The sequence below is a fragment of the Sinohyriopsis cumingii genome, chromosome 6 (genome assembly GCF_028554795.1).
Source record: "Sinohyriopsis cumingii isolate HCF-2022 chromosome 6, ASM2855479v2, whole genome shotgun sequence".
In the NCBI taxonomy this organism is placed as follows: Eukaryota; Metazoa; Mollusca; class Bivalvia; order Unionida; family Unionidae; genus Sinohyriopsis; species Sinohyriopsis cumingii.
Genome location: NC_142966.1, coordinates 112,558,120 through 112,582,499, shown reverse-complemented (window position 1 = coordinate 112,582,499; position 24,380 = coordinate 112,558,120). Strand labels below are relative to the sequence as shown.

Genomic DNA, 24,380 nt, shown 5'->3' with positions numbered 1-24,380 from the left:
TTCTACCTCTAGATAACGCCAGCCAAATCCAATAAACCAACCCTCTCACTAAGATGGCAACGCTACACATGAATAAGTAACTTTTTGTTAACCCTGGAGGAAGCTGGTATCAAAATGGATCAGTTCATTTTATTGAAACCATTCTGAGTGGACACCAATAGGAAATGTACCTAGCTCGTGAGGGACACTGTTATATTGAAACCAGAGTGAGTGGACACCAATAGGAAATGTAACTAGCCCGTGAGGGACACTGTTATATTGAAACCAGTCTGAGTGGACACCAATAGGAAATGTAACTAGCTCGTGAGGGACAATGTTATATTGAAACCTGCCAGAGTGGACACGTACATAAAATATACCAACTCAAAAGGAACACAATTCATTTTATTGAAGTCTGCATGGACACATAAAATACACTAGTTCATGATAGAGACACAATCGATTTTATTGAAACTTGTCTGAGTGGACACCTATATAAAATACACAAGCTCCAGAGGAATACAGTTAATTTTATTGAAGCCAGGTTGGACACCTATGTTGAACATAATTCATTTTATTTTAAACCTGAGTACATGCCTATAAATGGGGCACCATTTATAACCCTCTACTAGAACTTCATGTATAAATTTGCTTTTTTGCTTGTTTCTTTTTAGTTTTCCATTATTTCCAGGTATGTTTCTGTGGTAACTGGAAATTGGGCCAGGGCAAACATTTGACTGATTTTCAATTGTAAATTGCTATAATTTGCATGATTTTGAAATATTTCACATTGGGACAGGGACCCATTGTTGGCATCTATGTACTTTATCTCTTCCCCCGCCCCTCAATTTTCTTTCCACACTCTTGTGTGGACTTAGCTGCAGGGTTTGTTCTTTTAGATCATGACTCAAAATGTCTCTTTTGATCTTAGAAAGTTGAATGCAAACTGAATATGCAGTCTAGACCAAATATTTTACTCTGTAAACTGACTATACAATTGTATATTTTGCTGATAATGCAAAACCTGTGAATGTATCAATTTTCTGATATCATTTTGGAATGCTTTGCATCGAAATTCTTGTCATAGTTCATTTTTCAAGAATTAATACATAGATTGTACTATTTTGGTGAGGTATGTATCCACTTGGTTTAAAGAAATCTTGCACATGTTCTGAGCTGATGTGATTCATCAGATTACACAACATGCAGCATGCAGGATTTTGTCATCATCTGCTATGTTCTATACTCCCTTACAAGACGAGTCCAAATGTAAACTGCACAGACCCAGATTTGCCATTGCATAATGTGCCAGCAGATTTTGGTCTATGCAGTTTGTTAGGAATTATCAGCAGAACTAACTCAATTCGATATGTTGGTGTATTATGAGATGGCAAATCAGGGTCTGTGTTGTGCAGTCGGACTCCACTTACACATGAGTATATACGGTATGCCTAATTTCATAAAGTATGTGTAATGAACATTGATCCATTCAATCTTTGCTTATGGTTTGTAATTTAGTTCTTAATGTTTACAATAATTTGGAAGGGTTCATCTTCTTAAATTTTTTTGTTGCAATTCTTCAGGTTTTACATTTTCACAATTTATTAGGTCATATAGGCATTTTTGTTCCGATCTTTGCATAAAATTCTTTTTGGGAGACATTATAGTCCATTTGGTAGAGTTATCTTGGTGTGTCCCAGGAAAAGGCAGTTGCCTTCCATTTCCTTAGTATGATATAGCCAGTAATGGTTTTTAAGTGCTATTTATAAACCAACCAACCAATCAACCCAAAAATAACTTTTGGTATCATCTCTTCTGGCTTATCTGTTGAAATTGAACTGCATTTCATAGTAATACAGCACCTGCAGAATCATGTAGAATTATTACCAGCTGTAAACAAAATAGATCCAGAGCTGCCAGCAATACATAATGTAACATCAGATCAGGGTCTGTGCTGTTCATTCTGCATTGGTCCCTCACTATAGAACTTTTAAAGGAAGCCTTACAGGTGTATTGAGTTGTTGGTTGAGTCATCATATATTGGGGTCCATTATAAAAAGTACATATTGCAATGTAATCTATGACAATTCCAGCCTTATTGAAAGGACATTGTTATATTGAGAGACACCTAATAGAAAGAACAGTGTCACATTGAGTCATTTAATAGAAAGAACAATGTTACATCGTGTCACCTAATAGAAAGGGTAGTGTTACATTGAGACACCTAATAGAAGGAACAGTGTTACATTGTGTCATCTAATAGAAAGGGCAGTGTTATATTGAGACACCTAATAGAAAAAACAGTGTTACATTGAGAAACCTAATAAAAAGAAACAGTGTTACATCGTGTCACCTAATAGAAAGGGCAGTGTTACATTGAGACACCTAATAGAAGGAACAGTGTTACATTGTGTCACCTAATAGAAAGGGCAGTGTTATATTGAGACACCTAATAGAAAGAACAGTGTTACATTGAGAAACCTAATAAAAAGAACAGTGTTACATTGTGTTACCTAATAGAAAGGGCAGTGTTATATCAAGACACTTTATAGTGATAGTACAATACTTACATGTCTTTTAAGCGAGAAACCGTATGATTCTGAGGTGTCTTATCATGGGGAACCATGCAAGTCGGAGGTGTCTTTTAGTGAGGAACCATGTTATTTTGAGGTATCTTGTAGCAATGGACCATGTTATTTTGAGGTATCTTGTAGCAATGGACCATGTTATTCTGAGGTGTCTTGATGTGAGGAACAATGTTTTTTAGCTTTGTGAAAGGGAGTAATTATGGAAAGCTGTAAGAAGGCCTTATCTATTTCATAAGTTAATTGATATCAGATTCAGTATATAAGTTTTACCGAGGAGATGAAATGTCTTTATCATTGAAAAGGTAAGAGGTCAAAGAAGTTCAAAGGATTCGCTTAGTTTTATGTTACTCAAGGCATTGAGAATTTAGTCATGGGACTCTAGAGCAGAGTCCATCAGATGAACTTCTTATATTTTCAAATAATTTCAAGAACATGTCATCTTAGAAACATTATGTACAGTAGCTTTGAATGATAAATATTTATTGATTTGCATTTTTTCTTGTTTGTAGGAAGAACTAGGGCTTGCACTCTTGGGTTCATCTGAAAAATGTGATCAGACAAGTTTATCAACTTATTCACCAAATAAATCTGTCATTTCAAAGGCAGATAACCATGTACTTAAGTATAGCAAGGATGAAGAGTTTTGTCATTCAGATGGTTCAGAAAAATTAAATAATGAATTGAGTGGATCTGCTGCAAAACTTGAAACTGAGAAGAGTTCCTCAAGGGAGAGCATTTCAAGTATACTGGATTTATGCTCAGATGAAAATTCTCTACTGAATTATGTGTGTGAGAGCATATTGATTAAGGAGGATGAGGAGGAATGTGATGTTTTTGAACCTGGGCTGCAGAATTCTCAAAATTCTCTAAATACTGACCAGTGTGACCTTGATGAAGGGCATGATGTGTGTAAAGTGGATATTGAGAGGACATGTGTGGTTTTGGGTGCTGAACAGGAGGCTGCAAACATTTTATCCAAAAATGGAGAAAGTTTTAAAATTGATCTTGTAACGAGAGGTGAAACACCTTTAGAATGTGAGGAATTCTGTGATAACAATAAAGTGTCATGTGATTACAAGGTCAGACCATACACAGTCACACAGGTGGGAATGTGTAGATCCATTTCTGGAGAGTTATCAGTGGGCAGTGGTTCTGGGTCAGTTGTTAATAGTAATGTGCAAGGAGGGTGTTGTTTAGATGGCTGGAAGCTGAGCAGTGATGGGGATGTACAATTTCAGGGTGTGGTACATAAGACAGACCTAGAGGGGAAGACTGCCCAACTGTCCAGAGGGATTCATAATAAATCTGACCACATGGTAAGTACAGTAATTCTTGTAGAGACACAGCACTTTGTTTTTATTTCATTTGGGTTTATATGTATTTCATTTGGATTCATTCTGCATTTTATTTGCATTCCATCAGTATTTACATTCAGCCATCCTCTTGTCATTTTTCATTAAATCTCAGAAGTGCATTCTGATGATCCATATATGTTGCTTATGTTGAATGTTTATTCTCGTTTTAGCTCATTTGGAATGCTTTTGCCAATATCTGTATTTCCATTTTTTTAAAATAGTATTAAATGGAATGAACTGTTGCATGCATATATTGTCTTTCTAAATACTTACTTTAATAAATGGACAATGCTCAAAATTTCAAAAATGGCATTAACTTTACGATAAATGAAAGTATTACAGCAACTGAAATAAGTGTGAAAATACAAATTTAGAATGTTTGTCAGTAAATCATGCTCCATTCGTTTTGTAATGAAAAATATTGTAAAGATAAAACTACCGGTGATGATGTCATCAAATCATTTGCATTTTTTAGGACAAGTTATGGCTTGTAATTAGTGAAAAATTATGTTTTTGAGTTAATAATCTAATCCCCAATTAAAATGCAAAATGGCTTTGGCCATGAAAATTTCGCACCAGCCCTAAAATGCAGGTAAATATATTTTCAAATAAAGTATGAATATAATTTGTCTTTGATTTCATTTTCATTTGTCATTCACTGTTTGCAATTTACTGTCTACATGATATTGAATTTATAATTTCACTAATTATGCATTTCATTTATATGTATGATGCATTTCATTTTGGATTTGTTATATCTATTTGGTTTTAATTGCACTGGTACCCATATCTATATGTTGATCCAGAAATCTGATGTTTTATCTGCATGTGAGAAAATAAATATTTCCCCACTTTTTACAGCCAGAAAAATATTCTGAGATCAGTTGTGTTAATCAGACTGCAAAGTTGACAAGTCAACACAAAAATCTGAGCTACCACTGTACATACGCTGGCTCTCTGGGACAAACAGTACACAGAAAATTCTACCTTTACTAAGAGACCTGACTCTATACTGTTGTCAATTAAGTCTACTTTTTGATGTTCTGTGTTTCATTTTCCATGATAATTTTACCATTATACAGTAAAACCTGTATTGATAGATCACTGCTATGAGAGACCACCTGTCTTGAAAAACCACATTCTTGATACATGGATATATTCATTATATAGTGTTCTGACCTGTCATGTGAGACCACCTGTCATGAGAGGCCATCATTGTTTGGCAGAAGAGGTAGTTTTTCAAGACAGGTTCTACTGTATATATTAAATTTCAGAGAATACTTAACTAGTGTAGCTACCTGATTTAACCTTTGTTTTACCTTGGTTCTATTGAAATGTATGGTCCAACAGCCCTAACAGAGGTGAATGCCTAGCACATAAGAGCTAGAATTCCCTTGCTTCTGTTGAAATGTATGGTCCAACAGCCCTAACAGAGGTGAATGCCTAGCACATAAGAGCTAGAATTCCCTTGCTTCTGTTGAAATGTATGGTCCAACGGCCCTAACAGAGGGGAATGCCTAGTCCATTAGAGCTAGAATTTCCTTGGTTCTGTTGAAATGTATGGTCCAACAGCCCTAACAGAGGGGAATGCCTAGACCAAAAGAGCTAGAATTCCCTTGGCTCTGTTGATATACATGGTCCAACAGCCCTAACAGAGGGGAATGCCTAGCAAATAAGAGCTAGAATTACCTTTGTTCTGTTGAAATATATGGTCTAACAGAGGGGAATGCCTTGCACATAAGAGCATGAAGAACTGAATAATTATCACCTGGGGAAGGAGAGACATCTGATAAATATATGAATGACACTTAAGATAATGTATCTTACCTGATAGTGCTTGATAGGGATCCAATTTGACTCCGTTAATTAAATTATACTAGAAGATGTATTGATAACTATCACCTGTCCACCTGCAGATCAATGGGATTACATGTATCCAGACAAACTAGAACCAAGGATAATTCCTTCTAAATTGTCCCCCACACCCACCCCTTGTCCTCCAGGCTGTAAAGTCTCAACCTTCATTGGTTGCTCAGTGGAGAGAGACACGTGCCAATAGAACTTGACCAATTGACCAGAAGTAATGACCATCAGTCTGACAGAGCCAGTTAGTGTTAAAAGAACTTGGATAGGAGTCAAATGAGGGTGAATTTCAGCTAAACTTACACTTGACCAAACCTCTAGAAGGTGGCCAGCCTTTAAGGGCCCAGTGGGTTGAATTTACAGGGCCCAGTGGCCAGCCTTTAAGGACCCAGTGGGTTGAATTTACAGCCTTTAAGGGCCCAGTGGGTTGAATTTACAGGGTCCTTCTGACTTTAATTTAAGGTGTCATAATTTTATTTTTACTTTTAGGAGGTCATGCCTTGTATTTCATCATTTCCCATTAACTCGCTACTTAATAAATCACCAATTTCCAAATATTTATTCCTTAAATTATTGTCATATTCTTAGAGGTCTTTCTCATTGATCCTCAAATATTGCATAATTACTAAATTACTGCTCATTTACTTCATTATTGCTTAATTGGTTCACATGTTCTTTTCTATTTAACAAATAGTATAAATAACAATTGAATCAATGCTTACAAATAACTGCATCAGTTTTTTCCTTCTAATTTACTGCACAGTTGAAAAAACAGAAAATGCATATTTTTCGTTTTGATTATTCTGAAGCTATCCTTATCATTATGAGGTCTTTTGTCATATATTTTTTATTTTTTATTTTTCTGTATTCTTTACACTTGCTTGGCCAAACCTTTCACTCATGGTGCTGCTTGTCAGATGCTGATGTACTTCCTCTGTCATTATTGTTTATTTCAATTAACTCTTTACCTCATAGAGCATAGTTACAAAGTGCAGCGCACTATAAATAGAACACCTGTTACCTATTCGACTCCATATGCATAGGCCTGCCCATTAACTGTCAAGCACTGTAGTGTATGTTATGTTTAACAGCAATTTTAACCATCTTACATTTTTGGTACACATCTATTATGTGGTGAAAAATTTAAGAGTAAATTCTGATTGTTATAGCTGTGTAATTATTTTTCACGGAAGAATTTTTTATGTGCTTTAAAATCTTGAGAGAACTCGTTCAACGTCATGTCAGTGAAGCCGCGTGACCAAGCATAGCTGCCATTTCTCATACTCAAAATTTACAAGTTTTTCATCTGCGTCTACATCACTAAGTCATCTGAATTTGATAATTTATAAAAACTAATTGCTGCCTACATCAATATCAGAGCCTTTACCCAAGTTATTGAATCTTTCATTGTTGTGATTCTAATTGTGAAAACTTTGTAAGTACTTAATTTTCTTTTCAGAGTGCCATTTTTATTATTTAACAGGTTTTGTCAATGTTCGCTATATATACTATGGTTCAGTATATACTCTTTAACCCATGGTTTTGTAGATGGTGCTGTTCTTTGTATAACACGGTTCAGTACATATCACGGTCAGCAGTCATGGATCCCAAATAGTGTTAAAACAAGGTGTGTGTGTGTGTATGTATATATATATATATATATATAAACCTAAAGACCTAATAATGTTTCCTACCTGAAATATTTTTTTATTGTTTAATGTTTTTCTAATTTCATGTTGTTTGTTTTTGTAATAATATTATTATGTTTCTTATCTTATAGGTGTTGTCTAATGTGAAGCGCTTAGAGCTTCTAAAGATTAGGCGCTATAAAAAGTCCTCATTATTATTATTATTATATATATATATATATATATATATATATATATATATATATATATATATATATATATATATATATGAGTCACATCAGTAGATTAATTATTAACTGTCCCTAAAACCTCAGATCTTGAACTCCTTTCTTTCTCACATTTTTTTTACCTTTCTCCATGCTGATTGATACACTGTCAGAGTCTGCCATTTACATCTTTTTGTTGATGTCAAGATCTGGTTGCATTTTCTCATGCAGACATGTAAATATTTACTGTTGGAAACACATTTTGACAAATCTTGAATAAATATTTATATTTCAACTTGTCAGTTTCCAGTTTTAATTATGTTTATAAATACACTTGATTTGCTGACATTAGAAATCCTAACCTTGTTATGGGAAGTTTGTGAGTAGGCTCCAAATGTACCAAGGTTATCAACTCTTAAAAAGTTAGCTTCTCAGAGACAATTCTGATGTATGTCACCTTTTCAAGGTGACTAGGCGACAATTGTTAATAATGCAACTCATAAGTTTTCTTTGACAGAACTTCAAAGGAACAAATCTGATTACAATCAGATATTCACTGTCCTGGGTGAAGATCTGACAGCTACTGCTTAGAGGTCATGTTCTGGTGACTGATGTTATTATCGTAATTGCTAGTATTGTCAGTCAGTCTAATATCTTTGCATTTGGGAGACTGAGCAGTGTGGCTGAAGCATTTTATTGTGTTCCCGAATGATTTTATTCACTTTTTGAAAGCTGCATTTCCAATGGCTGAGATAAAGGTCACTAGAACATGACCCCAAAGAGGTCACAGTCAGATTCTCACCTAGGACAGTAGAGATCTGATTTTAATCAGATTGGAAAGGCACTTGCCACAATTGACAAGCCTCCTTAGTCAACCTAATCTCATGGGCATACAAGTATAATAAATACCATCAGATGCTACAGGACACCAATACTTACTATTTGGTAAATAATGAAAAGGATTAAAAAAAAATTAAAAAATTCAAATCATCCTTAAAAGATGTCAAAGATAATGCATCATTTCGATTTCAGAGTGACTGTTATAATTGTTAAAGATCAGTATATATTTGTGTGTGTCTGTGGTATTTATTCTTGACATGGTATAATTCTATGGAACAGTGGGGCCAATAAACAGCATAATGAGGCATATCTACGGTAGAAAATTACAGAAAATAAATAACCAAATCAGATGGTATATTACAATTTTATTTAAATTGTATCAACATAGTTCTATTTGTCACTTTGGATAACCACCCATTCCAAACAGTGTTGACTGCCTCAGTTAAATAAATATTGTTGTATACTTTGGAATGAAAGGGACAAAACACCAGCTTTATTTTGTTGATTTGTCCAGGAAGGACATTTTTTGGCCTCAATTTCTGTACTATGCAGCATGTGTTGGTTTTTTTTACCATCATTGGGGTATTATGTAGTCATATATTTGGGCTAGTTCAAAACTCACAATGACAAGTTCAATTTTCCAGTCATAACATTTTTAAAGCCCTTATTAACAATCTTGTGGAATAAATTTGTTTGTCATGATAATAGATACTGGATGGAGCCCTTGTAGGGCCAGCAGAAAAATCTTCTACTGCTTGCAGGGTCTATCCTAGAACTGAAAATTTAGCATGGAAATGCCCTCTCCATCTGAAAAAGAGGTGGGGGGGGTGGTGATTTTAATGAAGAAATAAAAGCAGTGCTTGAAAACATAAAGTATGATTTAGTTTTCTTATTTTTTACTTTTGTCATGACTTTTTAAAAGTGTGCTTGAATATCATGATCATAGACTATGAATTCAACAATGTTCTCCCCAAAAAATGTAAAAAAAAACTCCTGTTCTAAGAGCCAGAATATGGTTTGGTTTCACTGTTTAGAAATGTTTGTAAAACTGAAAAAACTTTGAACAATTTTCTAGCAAAGTCTGTACAGATTTGTAAAGTACAACAAGACCAGCAGAATAATTGGGGTTTAGAGGCAGCTACGGGAAGATGACAATGAACAATGCTGAATTTGTTTTTTATTATGTTGTATCGATGCCAGAAACTTTGCATGTTAAACTCCACTTACAAGTCTTAATAATTATTTTATGAAGGAGTCTGAAAGGAGCAATTTAGTTCTAATTTATAATGCCGGTCTGTTCATAATGCTTCTGGGCACCTTTACAAAATTGTTACATCATGGTAGAGATGATGAAGCACACTTGTAAAAAAATTTTACATCATGGTGGAGGTGCTTGAAGCACACCTGTCAAATATCATTACCTTAAGGTGGAGGTGCTTGAAGCACACCTGTCAAATATTATTACCTTAAGGTGGAGGTGCTTGAAGCACAGGTCATATGTGAATCACCATTTATTGCTTTCCAGGCTGAACATTTGTGCACTTAAACTGCAACATGAGATGAGTAACCATCTTTGGTGTCATTACAGAAACAACAAGTCTTGTCCGCAGCAAAATGCATCTTTGTATTGTAATCTTCAAAATTTGAAACAAATTGAAGTCGCCATGTCCTTGCCTAATTCACATCAAGGCTTCTGTTGGACACCATAGAAAAGTCCATGACTCTAGGTATTGTGTTTGTTTCTAATCCAGTTATGACCTCAGTATAGGGACTCTTGATGGGATTGCCAGTGTTAAAATAGTATAGGGTCTTGTGTCGTTGGATTTTCAGTGTTAAAGTAGTATTGGGACTCTTGATGGGATTCTCAGTGCTAAAATAGTATAGGGACTTGTGATGGGATTGTCAGTGCTAAAATAGTATAGGAATTTGTGTGATTGGATTGTCAGTGTGAAAATAGTATAGGAACTCTTGATGGGATTGTCAGTGCTAAAATAGTATAGGGACTCTTGATGGGATTGTCAGTACTAAATTAGTATAGGGACTCTCAATGGGATTATCATGCTAAAATAGTATAGGGATTTGTGTGATTGGATTGACAGTGCTAAAATAGTATAGGGACTCTTCATTGCTAAATTCCGGATAATGAAAACCATGTTATGTCAAAAGTGCTATACAATGTAGCATAGGGACTCTCAGTGCTAAAATCCTGATAAAAAGCGACATTCAGGTCAAAAGATGATGCCAGCTTTGAATTTAGACATCAGGTTAACCATTTAATAGAGCTGTATATGTTTTTAGATCTTTGTATGAAATGAAGTTCCACATTTGGTACCCATTTTATGTTTTCATTTCAACCTTGCAATCAGTCAAATAAAATATGCAACACCTTGCACAGCCTTTGAAATTGTACCTTGTAATTATAGTGGAGTGTGTTCCATTTATCTTGTGTAATGGATATTAATCACAAGTGTGTAATGGACATTCATTACAAGTGTATTTGTTTGGCCTTATGACCTTTGTTGGAAGTATTTGACCTACATAGTCAAATGAGAGTAATGGGTGGAACACTGTCACAATCCATAGATAGTATATGGGGCTTTAAACAGAAATTTAGAAAACAAAAAGGGATAAAAAGCCATAAACATCATTATATGTATGTTTATATGCTTGTTGTAGCCTGTGTATGTGTTATGGGCTTTGTGTTAGAATAATTTAATATTACAATGTTCAGCCAGTTTTATCATATTGTTATGTGTATACCGTATATATTTTATGCATAACAGATGGTTTCAGGGTAGATTAGATCCTGTACCTAATTGAGTAATGACTTGAAAACGTCATTATTATTATTATTATTATTATTATTATTATTATTATTATTATTATTTGAGGATGTGAATGGGCCTGATGCACTTACCAGCATATCATAGATTTTTTGTTGTTGTGGGGTTTAACGCCATTTTTCAGCACACGATAGGCTATACATGGCGGCCAGTATTAATGGTGGAGGAAGAACCCGAGAAAACCCCGGAAAGAACCACCGACCCACGAGAAGCTACTGGCAAGCTTTCTCACATACCCACATTGGCTGAATCCTAGACTCGAACCGCCGCAGACAGAGGTGAGATGGCAGTGATCCGTAACGAAGAGCGCTTTAGACCACTCGGCCACTCGGGGCCCCGCATATCATAGAGGCATGATGCCTGGTGGTTAAGTTGTTTGTGTATGACACTAATATCTGAAAGGGCTTGGATTCAAATCCTACCATTGGATCAGTTTGTTACTGTTTATTGGTAATTTTCTGAAGAAAAAAAAAGTTTTTATAAATAGATAGCTGGCGATGAATGGATGAATACCCAAAATGACACTTTGTAAAATAATTAAATATATCAGTGCTGTCATCGTCTGGTTTGGTGTTCTACAGCACAGCAAGACAAGCAGGTTATTATGTGCCATGGTCATTGGAGTAAATTGCTTGCCCAAGGACACTCCATGGTCTGATTGTTTGAACCTGCATGCTAACCACTGAATCACTGCAGCTTCTAGTGCTGTGTTGTTTTGTTAGAACCTTTTATATCTCGTTTTGAAAACCCATGACCATTGGATTATGAATTTGGCACTTGACCAACCAAGCTAGTCTGTGGATCACTTAATTAGGAAATAAAAAAGAAAGATACTAATCGCTCTTGAAGATTTTTAATGTAGCTTTGACAATTTCAGACACCAGACTGACCATTCCTGACAATAACCTCTTAATGCTCAGTGCTAAGCAAGACAGCTGTTAGTATCATTTTCATAAATCTCTGGTATAACTTGGCCAGGATTCAAATCCTTGGCACTTCTGAAGATTAAATATAACAAAAATTACTATTTTTTACGCTGTTTAATGATGATTTGTCCAGTATGTGGTTCAGTTCATAATCCAGAATATACATACTGTTTCATTATAACCAGACTGATTATGATCGATATGCTGCACTGTGCCAGGCAGTCAGGATCTATCTTGATTGTAGTTTTTGTTTGTAGTTTTGTTTGTGGGTATTAAGAACAGGGTGTTTACAGGTACCGTCATAAAGTATTACTGTGTGATCAAATCAAGTCACTATTCATTGGTATTGGGTCATCTTACCATACCATCCCATTGTGAATGCCTCAGTGCTCAGATAAATGGCATAAAAGGAAGGGATTCCTAGTGGTAAGGTGATCAGTGCTGGAACCAGTCAGCCGTCACCGCGTATAAGTGTAACATAGCTTCATGGGATGGAATTTTGATGATAGGATGTACTTGTGATAGTACTAGATGTTTACAATTTACCTGGAATATATGTTCAAGTTGGAAAAGTAGGTAAAAAAAGGCTTCTAGTGGATTTTATATGCTATACAGTCTTGTTAATACCAACAGAAGGAATTTGCTTCTGTGTACAGTTTGTTTACCTAGATCAAACTGCAAGGACAGTACCTGTCCTGTCCCCTTGTTCATACTCAGTTGATACCTGACAGGTAGGTAAAACATGACAGTTTATTGACTAGGTGGCCAAATCTATGCATATATATGACCTGCTTTGTTTAAGTGACCCTGTAAACCTGTGTCATTTAATTGAATTGATTTGTTGAACGTGGGTTATTTGTCAATCTTAGATTTGCTTTGGTCTACATTGGATACAATGCTACCTTAACTTTGGGGTATTTATTCCCCAGAAATGTACAAAATTGTCAAACTAACTTGACGGTTTATGTTTCACAATCTCATATATATATATATATATATATATATATATAGATAGATAGATAGATATGCAGTAATGGGTGTGATACTAAGCTTTGTTTTCAATTACCACATATCCACATTCTTCTCTATGTAGACATGTTTTGGAGTGTTACAACGAGACAAGTTTTCTTAATGAGAAATTATACTAAAAACATTCTGGTCATTTGGAATATAGCCAAGAATATTCATTACTTCTAGTGGTTATAAATAGTGTTTGCATAAGAGATTCACGAGTGTTTACAATAAGGTAAATACATTTGATGTTTTGAACAAAAGCAAAGTTATTGGTATGTACTATATATGTTACATGAAATATAACATTCAGGCATGTATTCAGTACTGTCAATAAACAGGAAAAAAATGAAGATCACCTTGTTGGATTACATATTAAAATTACCTAAAGGAAAAAAAACTTATAAAGGTGTGGGATTCCTTTGCTAGATATACTGGTAGTTTGCACGAGGAAGCTTTTTTTCTTTTTCTTTTACAAAGTCCATCCTCAATGTAAAAGTATTTATTGTATGAAACATTTCATGTCACTCCCTATCAGTTAATGATTTTTGAAAAGCGGTTGACCACAGGTATTCAGCTTTCATAAAGGTATGAATAAAAATTGAACAGCATTTAATAAATTTTCTGTAATGAATCAGCCATTAATATCAACAATATAACAGTATAAATCCTGGATTTGAATCAGAAATATTGCAGTATATGCAGTGAATCAACATAAGCAGGAGAACAGTACTAGCACGGATTGAATTATGACCAGTATTATAACAGTATAGACACTAAATTAGCATCATCACTATAACAGCATAGACACTAAATTAGCATCAGCATTATAACAGCATAGACACTAAATTAGCATTATAACAGTATAGACACTAAATTAACATCAGCATTATAACAGTATAGACACTAAATTAGCATCAGCATTATAACAGTATAGACACTAAATTAGCATCATCACTATAACAGCATAGACACTAAATTAGCATCAGCATTATAACAGTATAGACACTAAATTAGCATCAGCATTATAACAGTATAGACACTAAATTAGCATTATAACAGTATAGACACTAAATTAGCATCAGCATTATAACAGTATAGACACTAAATTAGCATCAGCAAATGACATTATTACATTGGTCTAGCACCAGTAGTACAGTGGTATAGACTTTGAATTGGCAGCAGTGGTTATGACAGTGAATTAGCATCAGCAAAATAGCATCTGTAATAGTGGTATAGATGGTGATTTATCATCAGCAATATCGCTGTATAGACAGTTAATTAACATCAAAAATATTGCAGTAAAGACAGTAATTAACATCAGCAATATAGCACTATGTACAGTTAATTAGCATCAACAATATTGCAATATAGACAGTTAATTAACATCAGCAATATAGCAGTATACAGTTATTTTAGCATCAACAATATTGCAGTATAGATAGTTAATTAACATCAGCAATATAGCAGTATAGACAGTTAATTAGCGTAACAATAATACAGCATTATAGACAATTAGCAAAAGTACCAGTATAAATAGTAGTCTAGCATTAGCAAATGATTGTGATTCAGCATCAACAATATTGCAATATAGACATTTAATTAGCAGCAACATTATTGCACTACAGACAGTAAATTAGCAAAACAATAATATAGCATTATAGACAGTAAATTAGCAAAAGAACAATATAAATATTGGTCTTGCATCAATAAATGGCAGTGAATTAGAATCACTGTAGTCATTAGAGATAGTGAATTATGTGGACAAAATGATTAATCAGTATGTTGATGTATCAATAATTTGTCCATATAGATACCCATATCAATGCAGTAAGTAAAGAATCTATACACAATGATACATACCTATACAAGTTACTTTAATCTTCACTAGTCATGAATAATTATTAGTTGTTTGACTTTTAATTTTTTAAATTTGAGAATTCGTATGTGATACTCATAGTCGGCACATGCACTCATTTCTATTAGCAAAAAAGAGAAACTATTGACAACAAACACTGGCCTTAAACAAATTATCTCACAAGGTTTGACCCACCCACCCCAACCCATTCCATGCTCATCATTTTTATTTTGTCAGCATGTTCAGCCACTGATAACATATTTCATTGTAAAGAAGACATTTCGGATTTATTCCCCATTTATGATTTAAGTATTTTGCTGATCAATTAATAGCCTGTTTTAAGCAAAATTTATCAGTTGCTTCACATCTTGTTTGAATGGATCAGATTCGAAGGCTTCTGGTGTGTCAATGCAGTGAAATGTGTTACAGTCAGTTCTGATTGGTGTTTGTTGTTTGTTCAAGTCCAGGGTAAAACAGTAACCAATCAGAATTAACTATTTTGTTCGCTACATGACACACCTGATGCATTAGCATCCAGACTTGATCCAAATAAATACAGTACAACACAGAAACTTTCTGAAAAGTTGTTTTTTAAATTATCTGTAAAGTACTTAAATTGTACATTGGGACTAGTTTGGAATGTTTCCTTTTCTGCTGATACATGTAATAAGCAACTGAATGTGCTGACTGGAAGAAAAAAAAACATTTTAGTACAGAATTGGCAAGGGCATTGATTCCAAACTGCTCGAGTTGCGAGTTATAGCCACCGTTGTAATTTGCACGGTTTCTTCCAAAATTTAAGTGAAGATGTGCACTATTTATAAGATGTTTTTAAAGAAGCACTACTGCCTAATATGAAAAATACAAAATTCCTTAAAACTTTACGGAAATGTGGCCCTTGTAAAAGTAGTTTTCTGACCCATAAAGTACTGTCGAACATTTTGGTATACATAGATAGTGGCAGTAAAACTTTCAGATGTTTTTGAGTTTATAAATAGTGCACATAAACAAGGTATACATATTCGAACAACTGCAGCTATTGCTATAGAAGCTGATGATTCATCTAAACATAGCGCGATGTAGATCCACACCCCAGAAAAGGAAATTTGTGGATAAACCATCTGTACAAAGGGGATTACTTTAATTAAGCAGACAGAGAAAGAATAAATAGCAGAAAGTACATGGGATGTAACAGAGCTACATGCTTTCAACCAATTGAAAATGACTTCAAAAAAACAAGTTGATATGAGATAAAGTAGAGCATTTCAAACCAGTCAACCTCAAACACTTGATTATTAATGAATTTTAATACCTAGTAATCAGAAGAACTGAGCTGTCACAAATACCATAAAATATCATACTGAAAAACCACAAAATACTCCCTTTTATAGTTTCTTGTCAATAAGCTGGCAGTATGTGGGATTTACTTTCTCCATCTATGTGTGTGGGTTAAGCTGTCTTCTGTGTCCATGCTGAAACTCGCATACAGCTTCACTTACATTACATTGAACTTTCACTAATAGTGTTTAAAAAAATAAATCTTTTTTTTATCTAATTATCCATTGACGCGCACCATTTTCATTACCTACACCATCTCATCGTTTTGCTTTTACTTGTTTGATTTTATTGTCGCTGATCGTTAATGACCCTTTTATCAGCTGTAAACAGTCTTGCATATCACCATTTCTATGGCGCTAAAAAGCCTAACAGAGCTGGTGTGCTGTAAAACCACAATCAGTCAATCGATCAATCAATTAATCACTAAGGGTGAACTTCAGATTAGTGTGTGTTTACCAGGTAGATAAACAAAGGGTTCATCCTTTTATTATTTTATTTTGCTAAATTGAGAGAGAAAGAGAGATTTGTTAACATGAACTTTCAATTAGTAACTTTTTGGGATGACCCCATGATCTGGTTACACTTGACTTGTTTATCCACTGCTCAAAAATTGCATGTAAAACCTGCTTCAGTTCCAGGAGAATACATTACTATTTATTTAAAGTCCTTTATCCATGCTGTAGATACTCTTTATTATTACATAAATCAATGTGAAAGCACAAACACCCACATTCCATTTGCGTCATAGATTACCAGTTTGATTTTTCATGTGACCATATTATGTGTTGAAAAGTGCCATTTTTAAACATGGAAAGTCCAATGTATATTGAAGTTTGATTATCTTTAAGCATGATTTTCTGCAATTTTAGATCAAATCACATGGTTAATTTCACAATTTTTTGATGTTTTGAATCTAACAGAAAAAACGAAAGCAAAGTAAACATTATGAAAATGTAGGTCATAGTGCTCCTTTAAAACATGCATGCAGTACACAGCAGATGGCATAGTGACCAAGATGAGTCCTGCATCTGATCAAATGGAACAGCCAGAGGTGTCCTAAAAGGTGGGAAAAAATCGATGACAACCAACAAATAGTTTGGAAGATTTTTTTATATAAAAATCATCGAGGATGAGAATGACATGAACAGATGATAAGCCAGTTACTATACGTATTCTGAATATGGGAAACACAACCAACATATCGACACATAAAATGACATTACCCTACCACCTTGGAAAGATGACACGACCTTCAAGTTGATATTGTGTATTGACAGTGTATCAAATTGTTGGCTGTGTATCATGAATCTTATTGGTACACGTCAAAAGTGTATAATTTTACATCATGTAAATTATCATGATCAGTATAACAGTGTAGACAGTGAATTGACATCAGCAATATAATGGTATTAATAGTTATTGACAAGAATATAACAGTATGGACAGTGGTAATGACAGAATTAGCATCAATGGTAATAACATTGAATTAGCACCAGTGGTAATTACAGTGAATTAGCATCAGTGGTAATGACTGAATTAGCATCAGAGGTAATGCAAATGAATTCACATCAGCAGTGTAACAGTATTGATAGTGAAATAGTGACAAGAGCATAACAATTATTAGCATAAGATGTAATGGCAGTGAATTAGCATCAGTGGTAATGATAGTTAATTAACCTCAGCACTATATCGGTATTGATAGTTAATTAGTGACGAGAATATAACAGTTTTCAGTGAAATAGTATCAATGGTAATGACAGTGAATTAGCATCAGTATTAATGACAGTGAATTAACCTCAGTAGTAATGACAGTGAATTAGCATCAATAGTAATGACAGTGAATTAGCATCAGTGGTAATGACAGTGAATTAGCATCAATAGTAATGACAGTGAATTAACCTCAATAGTAATGACAGTGAATTAGCATCAGTGGTAATGACAGTGAATTAGCATCAATAGTAATGACAGTGAATTAGCATCAGCGGTAATGAAAATGAATTCACATCAGCTGTGTAACAGTATTGATAGTAAATTTGTGACAAGAACATAACAGTTATTACAGTTAATTAACATAAGTAGTAATGCCAGTGAATTAGTAGTAATGATAGTGAACTAACATCAGCACTATATCAGTATTGATGGTGAATTCATCACATGAATATAAAAGTTCTTAATGAAATAGCGACAGTGGTAATTTAATTTAATTAGCATCAGTGGTAATGATGGTGAATTAGCATCAGTGGTAATGAGAGTGAAATAGCATCAGTCGTAATGACATCATTGAATTAGCATCAGTGGTAATGACAGTAAATTAGCAGTAGTGGTAATGACATTGAATTAGCATCAGTGGTAATGACGGTGAAACAGCATCAGTGATAATGACAGTGAAACAGCATCAGTGGTAATGACAGTGAAACAGCATCAGTGGTAATGATGGTGAAACAGCATCAGTGATAATGACAGTGAAACAGCATCAGTGGTAATGACAGTGAAACAGCATCAGTGGTAATGATGGTGAAACAGCATCAGTGGTAATGACAGTAATTAGCATCAGCAGTATAACAGTATGGGTAATGAATTAGCATTAGCAATGTAGACCGTAAATGTTCATTAGTGGTCAAATATAATGATCCACATGAAATACAGGAAAGGATGACTTCTACAACTTTGTCAGTAGGACAGGGTGAACGTATTGGATTTTCAGACAAATCTCAATATCTGAAAAGGTTCATGGCCACACAAAACAAAATGTGTTGAGGAAATAGGATATTTCGGCATATTTTGTCGTCCAACACTTTTAGACAATAATTTCTATTTAAACTAGATGTCTTTTTTATATGCTATGAAATTACAGATGATAGTTATGTATGCTGACAGAATGTATGGCATATTTTTACTACACTTGTTAATAAAGTACTTCACAATTTGGCTCATGTAAGGCTCATTTTCAAAGAAACTTGCAAATATACCATTATTTCTATTGCAAGCGTACAAAATGAGGAATTTATGTCATAAGATTTTTTGGACCACCTGCACGTTTGGATACCTCTCTTTGGACCACCTGCAGACTTGGTGTTTAGAAAATGCGTGTTGTCCCCTCCTCCATGCCATAAGAGGCAACTAATGGAGGTAGGAGGCACAGTAGTTCAGAGGTTAGTGTGCTGGACTTGTGACTGAAAGGTTGTGGGTTAAAATCCTGCTATTGCATCAGCTTGGGCAGGTTGCCAAGGTGTGTTCTTTGGCAATGCACTTTAACTCCAGTTGCCTCAACGCTAAATAATCAGTTTCTGTTCATATGCCATAAAACACCAACCTAAACCAGTCTCCTTCTTCTTGGAATGAAATTGGGCAGGAAGTCATTACCATTTTGTGTATTTTATCAATCAGAAAAATTCATTATCCCTTCCAAACTTATTTCACAAGTCACTTAGCCTAAATTGTGTGGACCTATTTTGTTAAAACATGTTTAGCTTCTACTTGGACTGATGGGTCTGTTATATGGAGCTGTTTTGCAGAAACCTGTTTGGCCTCCAAGTTAGCTGTGGGGTCTGTTGTGATCTGTACTTTCATCTGTATGGTTTCCATTGGGGAAAATTAAGCAGACCAAAATACATCCCTTACATAGGTATGTATATGTTGCCATAATTGGATGTGTGTGTGTGTGTGTCAACAGGTAAAGACAAAATTAACAAGTTGAAGGGTCAAACAATGAAGTTCCATAAGGTATCTGGCGAAATCATTGTTTCATACATTTACAGGAAGATTTCCAATGCAAACCTATCAGTCAGGAATTAAGTTCATTTTAAAATCTTGCTGTTTTTTCAGAGCATTGTTAGTTACAAAAATGCTTAAGTAGTTTATTTTGGCATTGACCTTTTAGCAGTCTTTTGACAATGACCTTTTAGCAGTCTTTCGACAATGACCTTTTAGCAGTCTTTCGACAGTGACGACAATGACCTTTTAGCAGTCTTTTGACAGTGACCTTTTAGCATTCTTTTGACAGTGACCTATTAGCAGTCTGTTTTTTTTGTAAAAATTGTATAGTTATCTATCAGTGAAAAGTTTTTACTTGCCTTCCATGCATCAGTCGTGGGTTCATGGAAAAGATTGTTAAAATATGTGTACATACATTTTTCTCAACCAGCTTGTTGTAAGGATAAAGTGCAGAAATTATGGTACTTGTCTGAAGGCCAGGTGTCAGTCTTTCATATAAAACCACACACTTGTCTGTTATTGATCATTAGCTCATCTCAACACACACACCCAACTGCACAAGTGACCCCACCCTCCTGTCACTCAGAAGTCTACATTACATTGCAACTAACAGTTCCCTGCTGTTGCTTATCTTGCTTCTTGGTGCCAGTGTTGTGTACCTTATATACTCAAATACAAGTCAAGTCTTAACTGCAAACTGCACAAACCCAGATCTGTAGTCACATATTGCGCTGGCAGATCTGTTCTATGCACTTTTTTATGAGTAATTTGCAGAACAAAGAACCTAAATCCTGACTAGCTGGTGCATTATGTGATGGCAGATCAGGGTATATGTTTGTTTGTGGTTAAAGATAATTTTTTGATAACATACCTGAACTACTTATTTGAAGGTCAAACTTACACACTTGTGACACAGATTAGCTTAAAATGATAAGAATGATCACATATCCGGATGATTTCTATAATAATAAACATAGGTATTAGATATGTAGCAATACTTAAAAAATGAGGGCTTGTCTAAACATGCATTATACCTGCCCAGATAGGTATAAATCAAACAAGCATCAGTGCCAGGAAAGTTTAAAGAATTTTCTCCAGCAGTGGGTGGGTGTGAGTGTATGTATGAATGCATGCATCTACATGGGTGTGGGTGTACTATACAGTACATGATAGTTGTGACCGCTTACAGTGCCATCAGTGGGAAAGATATTTTGTTTAAAAAGGGCAATAGGTAAAAATATAAAATTGAACATTTTTCTCCAGTTTAGTTATGCAGATCCATTGCCAAAAATTCATTAAAATGATGAATTTTATAATGCAGATAAAGTTATACCAATCTAGTTTACACTCTAAGGAAACTCCCCCCCCCCCAAAAAAAAAAAAAATGCAAAGGCTTGACAATTTAAGGGATCTTTCAGGTACAGACTAGGGCAGTATGTGGTAATAACCTCTGTATAATTCACTGACCACTGGACAGTCATACTGTTGGGTTTTAATTGGCAATAAAAGTGTTTAAACTGAGAATGAGAGGAATCGATATCTCCAGGCTATACCTGAAATTTTCACCTGTTGGAGAGTAATGGACCATCGTCAGCAAGTGACTTGAACTGTAATTATTGAGCTAGGTGATGAATTATTTTGACCAGAGTGTCCACTAAAATGTTCTGCAATATATATAAATAGAACTTAAATGAACATACCATATATCTTCTTTCTTTGTGTCTACCAGTTTGTCTGTTGGTATATCTCATAAATTATTTATTTTTCGTTATCTTTACTGAAAATGCAAAACTGGCAACATACTGTACCAACATACCAACATTGCTTAAGGCTGGTGTCAGGACATTTACTGCATTGACCCTTTTCACCAGTTTCCACTAGACTTGCATCTGCTTTGGTTTGATGTTTCATGGCACATAGATAGTCAGTAGGGGCAATACAGAGTAGTGTCTCTCAAGAATGCACCTAGATAGCTGACTAGGCTGATGTGATGGTAGGATTCAAGCCTGCACTCTTTTGGTTTCCAGTCTGGCATGCTGACCACTGAACCACAAAGGCTTCTGCCTCCATTACTCGTCTCTTATCATGAGAGAACATTGGACTTGTTCTGCATCAAGAAGCTGATAGGGATTGTGGTAAAGGTGTGGGATGCGACCTTTATGTGGGGTATTCTTTTATTGAGGTGTCATCTGTATGTCTGTCTGTCTATATACAGGGTGCTTTTTCATGGTTCATACCAGTTCTTACAAATTGGAAATATGCTTGCTTTTTATTAATCCTTAGTAAGGACAGAAAAGTGCTATAATTAAAAACAAGGAAAATTACTTTTTACTTTTCTATTTTTTTCATCCGTAGTTTCAGCTTTTTCATGATTGTTAATAAAAGATGTTTTTTGTTTATCAAATGATAAATGAAGAATTAACTGGAAACAGGAAACAGAAGTCAGCATAACAATTGACACATCGCAAAAGAATCCTTGGACTCTTTGAGTATGGAGGTACGGAATACAGAATCAGCCAAGTTGTGACGACAGATTAGTAGTGTTCATGATCATGTTTAATTCAATGTTTGGTCCTTGCATTCAAGACATTGTTTCATATAAAGTCCTTGCAAAGTCCTTACCCAATATTTTCATAAAATGGTATGAACCATACTTTTATTTGAATCTCCTCTCCATGGGTGTCTTGTGTGTGGGTGTCTTTTATATGAAAATCTCCTTTATCTGGAAATGTCTTTATGCAATGTGTCCATTATTTGGAGGTGTTCTCTATATCGATGAGTTTATTATGGTTTCCTTTTTTGCTGAGGTGTCTTTATATTAATGTGTCCATTATGTTGAAGGGTGTTTATGGGGAGTGTCCTTTATATAGAAGTATCCTCTTTGTTGAGGTATTAAGCATTTGATTTTATCATGTCATTTCAAGGAATCAGATTGTATGTGTAAATATGTATACATGCATGTATGTATTATGTATGTATGTATGTGTGTATGTATGTATGTAATTATGTACTGAGTCTGTAATAGTTCCTGATAGTGGTGACCGCTTATGTTGCCGTCATTAGGAAGGAGATTGTTTTTAAGAAGGATCATAGGTAAAAATATCAAATTCAATGTTTGTCTCCAGTTTTGTCTCACAGTTTCATTGCCACAAATTCATTAAAATAAAATAAAAAGTTATACCAATCTAGTTTACACTCTAAGGAAACTTTTCCCCACCAAAAATGCAAAGGTTTGACAATTTAAGGGATCTTTCAGGTACAAGCTAGGGCAGTATGTGGTGATAACCTCTATAATTCACTGACCACTGGACAGTCATACTGTTGGGTTTTAATTGGCAATAAAAGTGTTTAAACTGAGAATGAGTGGAATCGATATCTCCAAGCTATACCTGAAATTTTCACCTGTTGGAGAGTAATGGACCATTGTCAGCAAGTGACTTGAACTGTAATTATTGAGTTAGGTGATGAGTTATTATAACCAAAGTGTCCACTAATATGTTCTGCAATATATATTTTGTGTGTGTAAATAGAACTTCAACCACCCTGGTTACTATGAACATGCCATGGGTGTGTTTGGAGGTGTTTTCTGTGTGGAGGAGTTTTTTTCTGTTTTTTTTTTTTATTTTACCGAGTTTTCTGTATGTGAATGTGTCCATTATGTGGAAGGGTGTTTATGTGAAGTGTCCTATTTGCAGAAGTATCTTCTTTGTTGAGGTATTTGGCATTTTTTGTCATTTCAAAGAATGTAATCTATTTGTATACATGTATGTTTGTATGTATGACTGACTGACTGTATGTATGGATGGATGCATGCATGTATGTGTATGGATCGACGGATATATCTATATGTATTTATGTATGTATGTATATATGTATGTGTGTATGTATGTATGTATCTTTGTATACATGTATGTATCTATGTATGTAGGTTTGTATATATGAATGTATTTGCATGTATGTATGCTTCTATATATGTATGTATATATATATATGTATGTTTGTATGTATATATATGTGTTTGTATCTTTGTATATCTATGTATGTAGGTATATATGTATGTATGTATATAGCAATTACAGAAAGTAAAGTTAAAATATTGATCTTAAAACAACAAAAACAGCAAGATAAAATGTTAAACATAATAATGTTAAAATAATATAAAATGTATATAAAATTAAAACATACTGTAATACATGTATATGCAAAATCG

The 24,380-nt window shown here is 34.5% G+C and overlaps 1 protein-coding gene across 2 annotated transcripts in view; it reads left to right on the top strand.

Moving 5' to 3' along the window:
• Nucleotides 1–24,380, top strand: part of LOC149797737 (rho GTPase-activating protein 7-like) — a 290,132-nt gene that overhangs the window by 52,404 nt on the left and 213,348 nt on the right. The window contains exon 3 of one of the 2 annotated variants that reach the window (XM_089962678.1): nucleotides 3,077–3,883. In XM_089962678.1, coding sequence (XP_089818804.1) covers nucleotides 3,077–3,883 — 807 coding nt within the window. Of the gene's footprint in view, nucleotides 1–3,076; nucleotides 3,884–12,680; nucleotides 12,822–24,380 lie in introns of those variants that run through there. The other variant, XM_089962679.1, reaches the window with a different exon arrangement.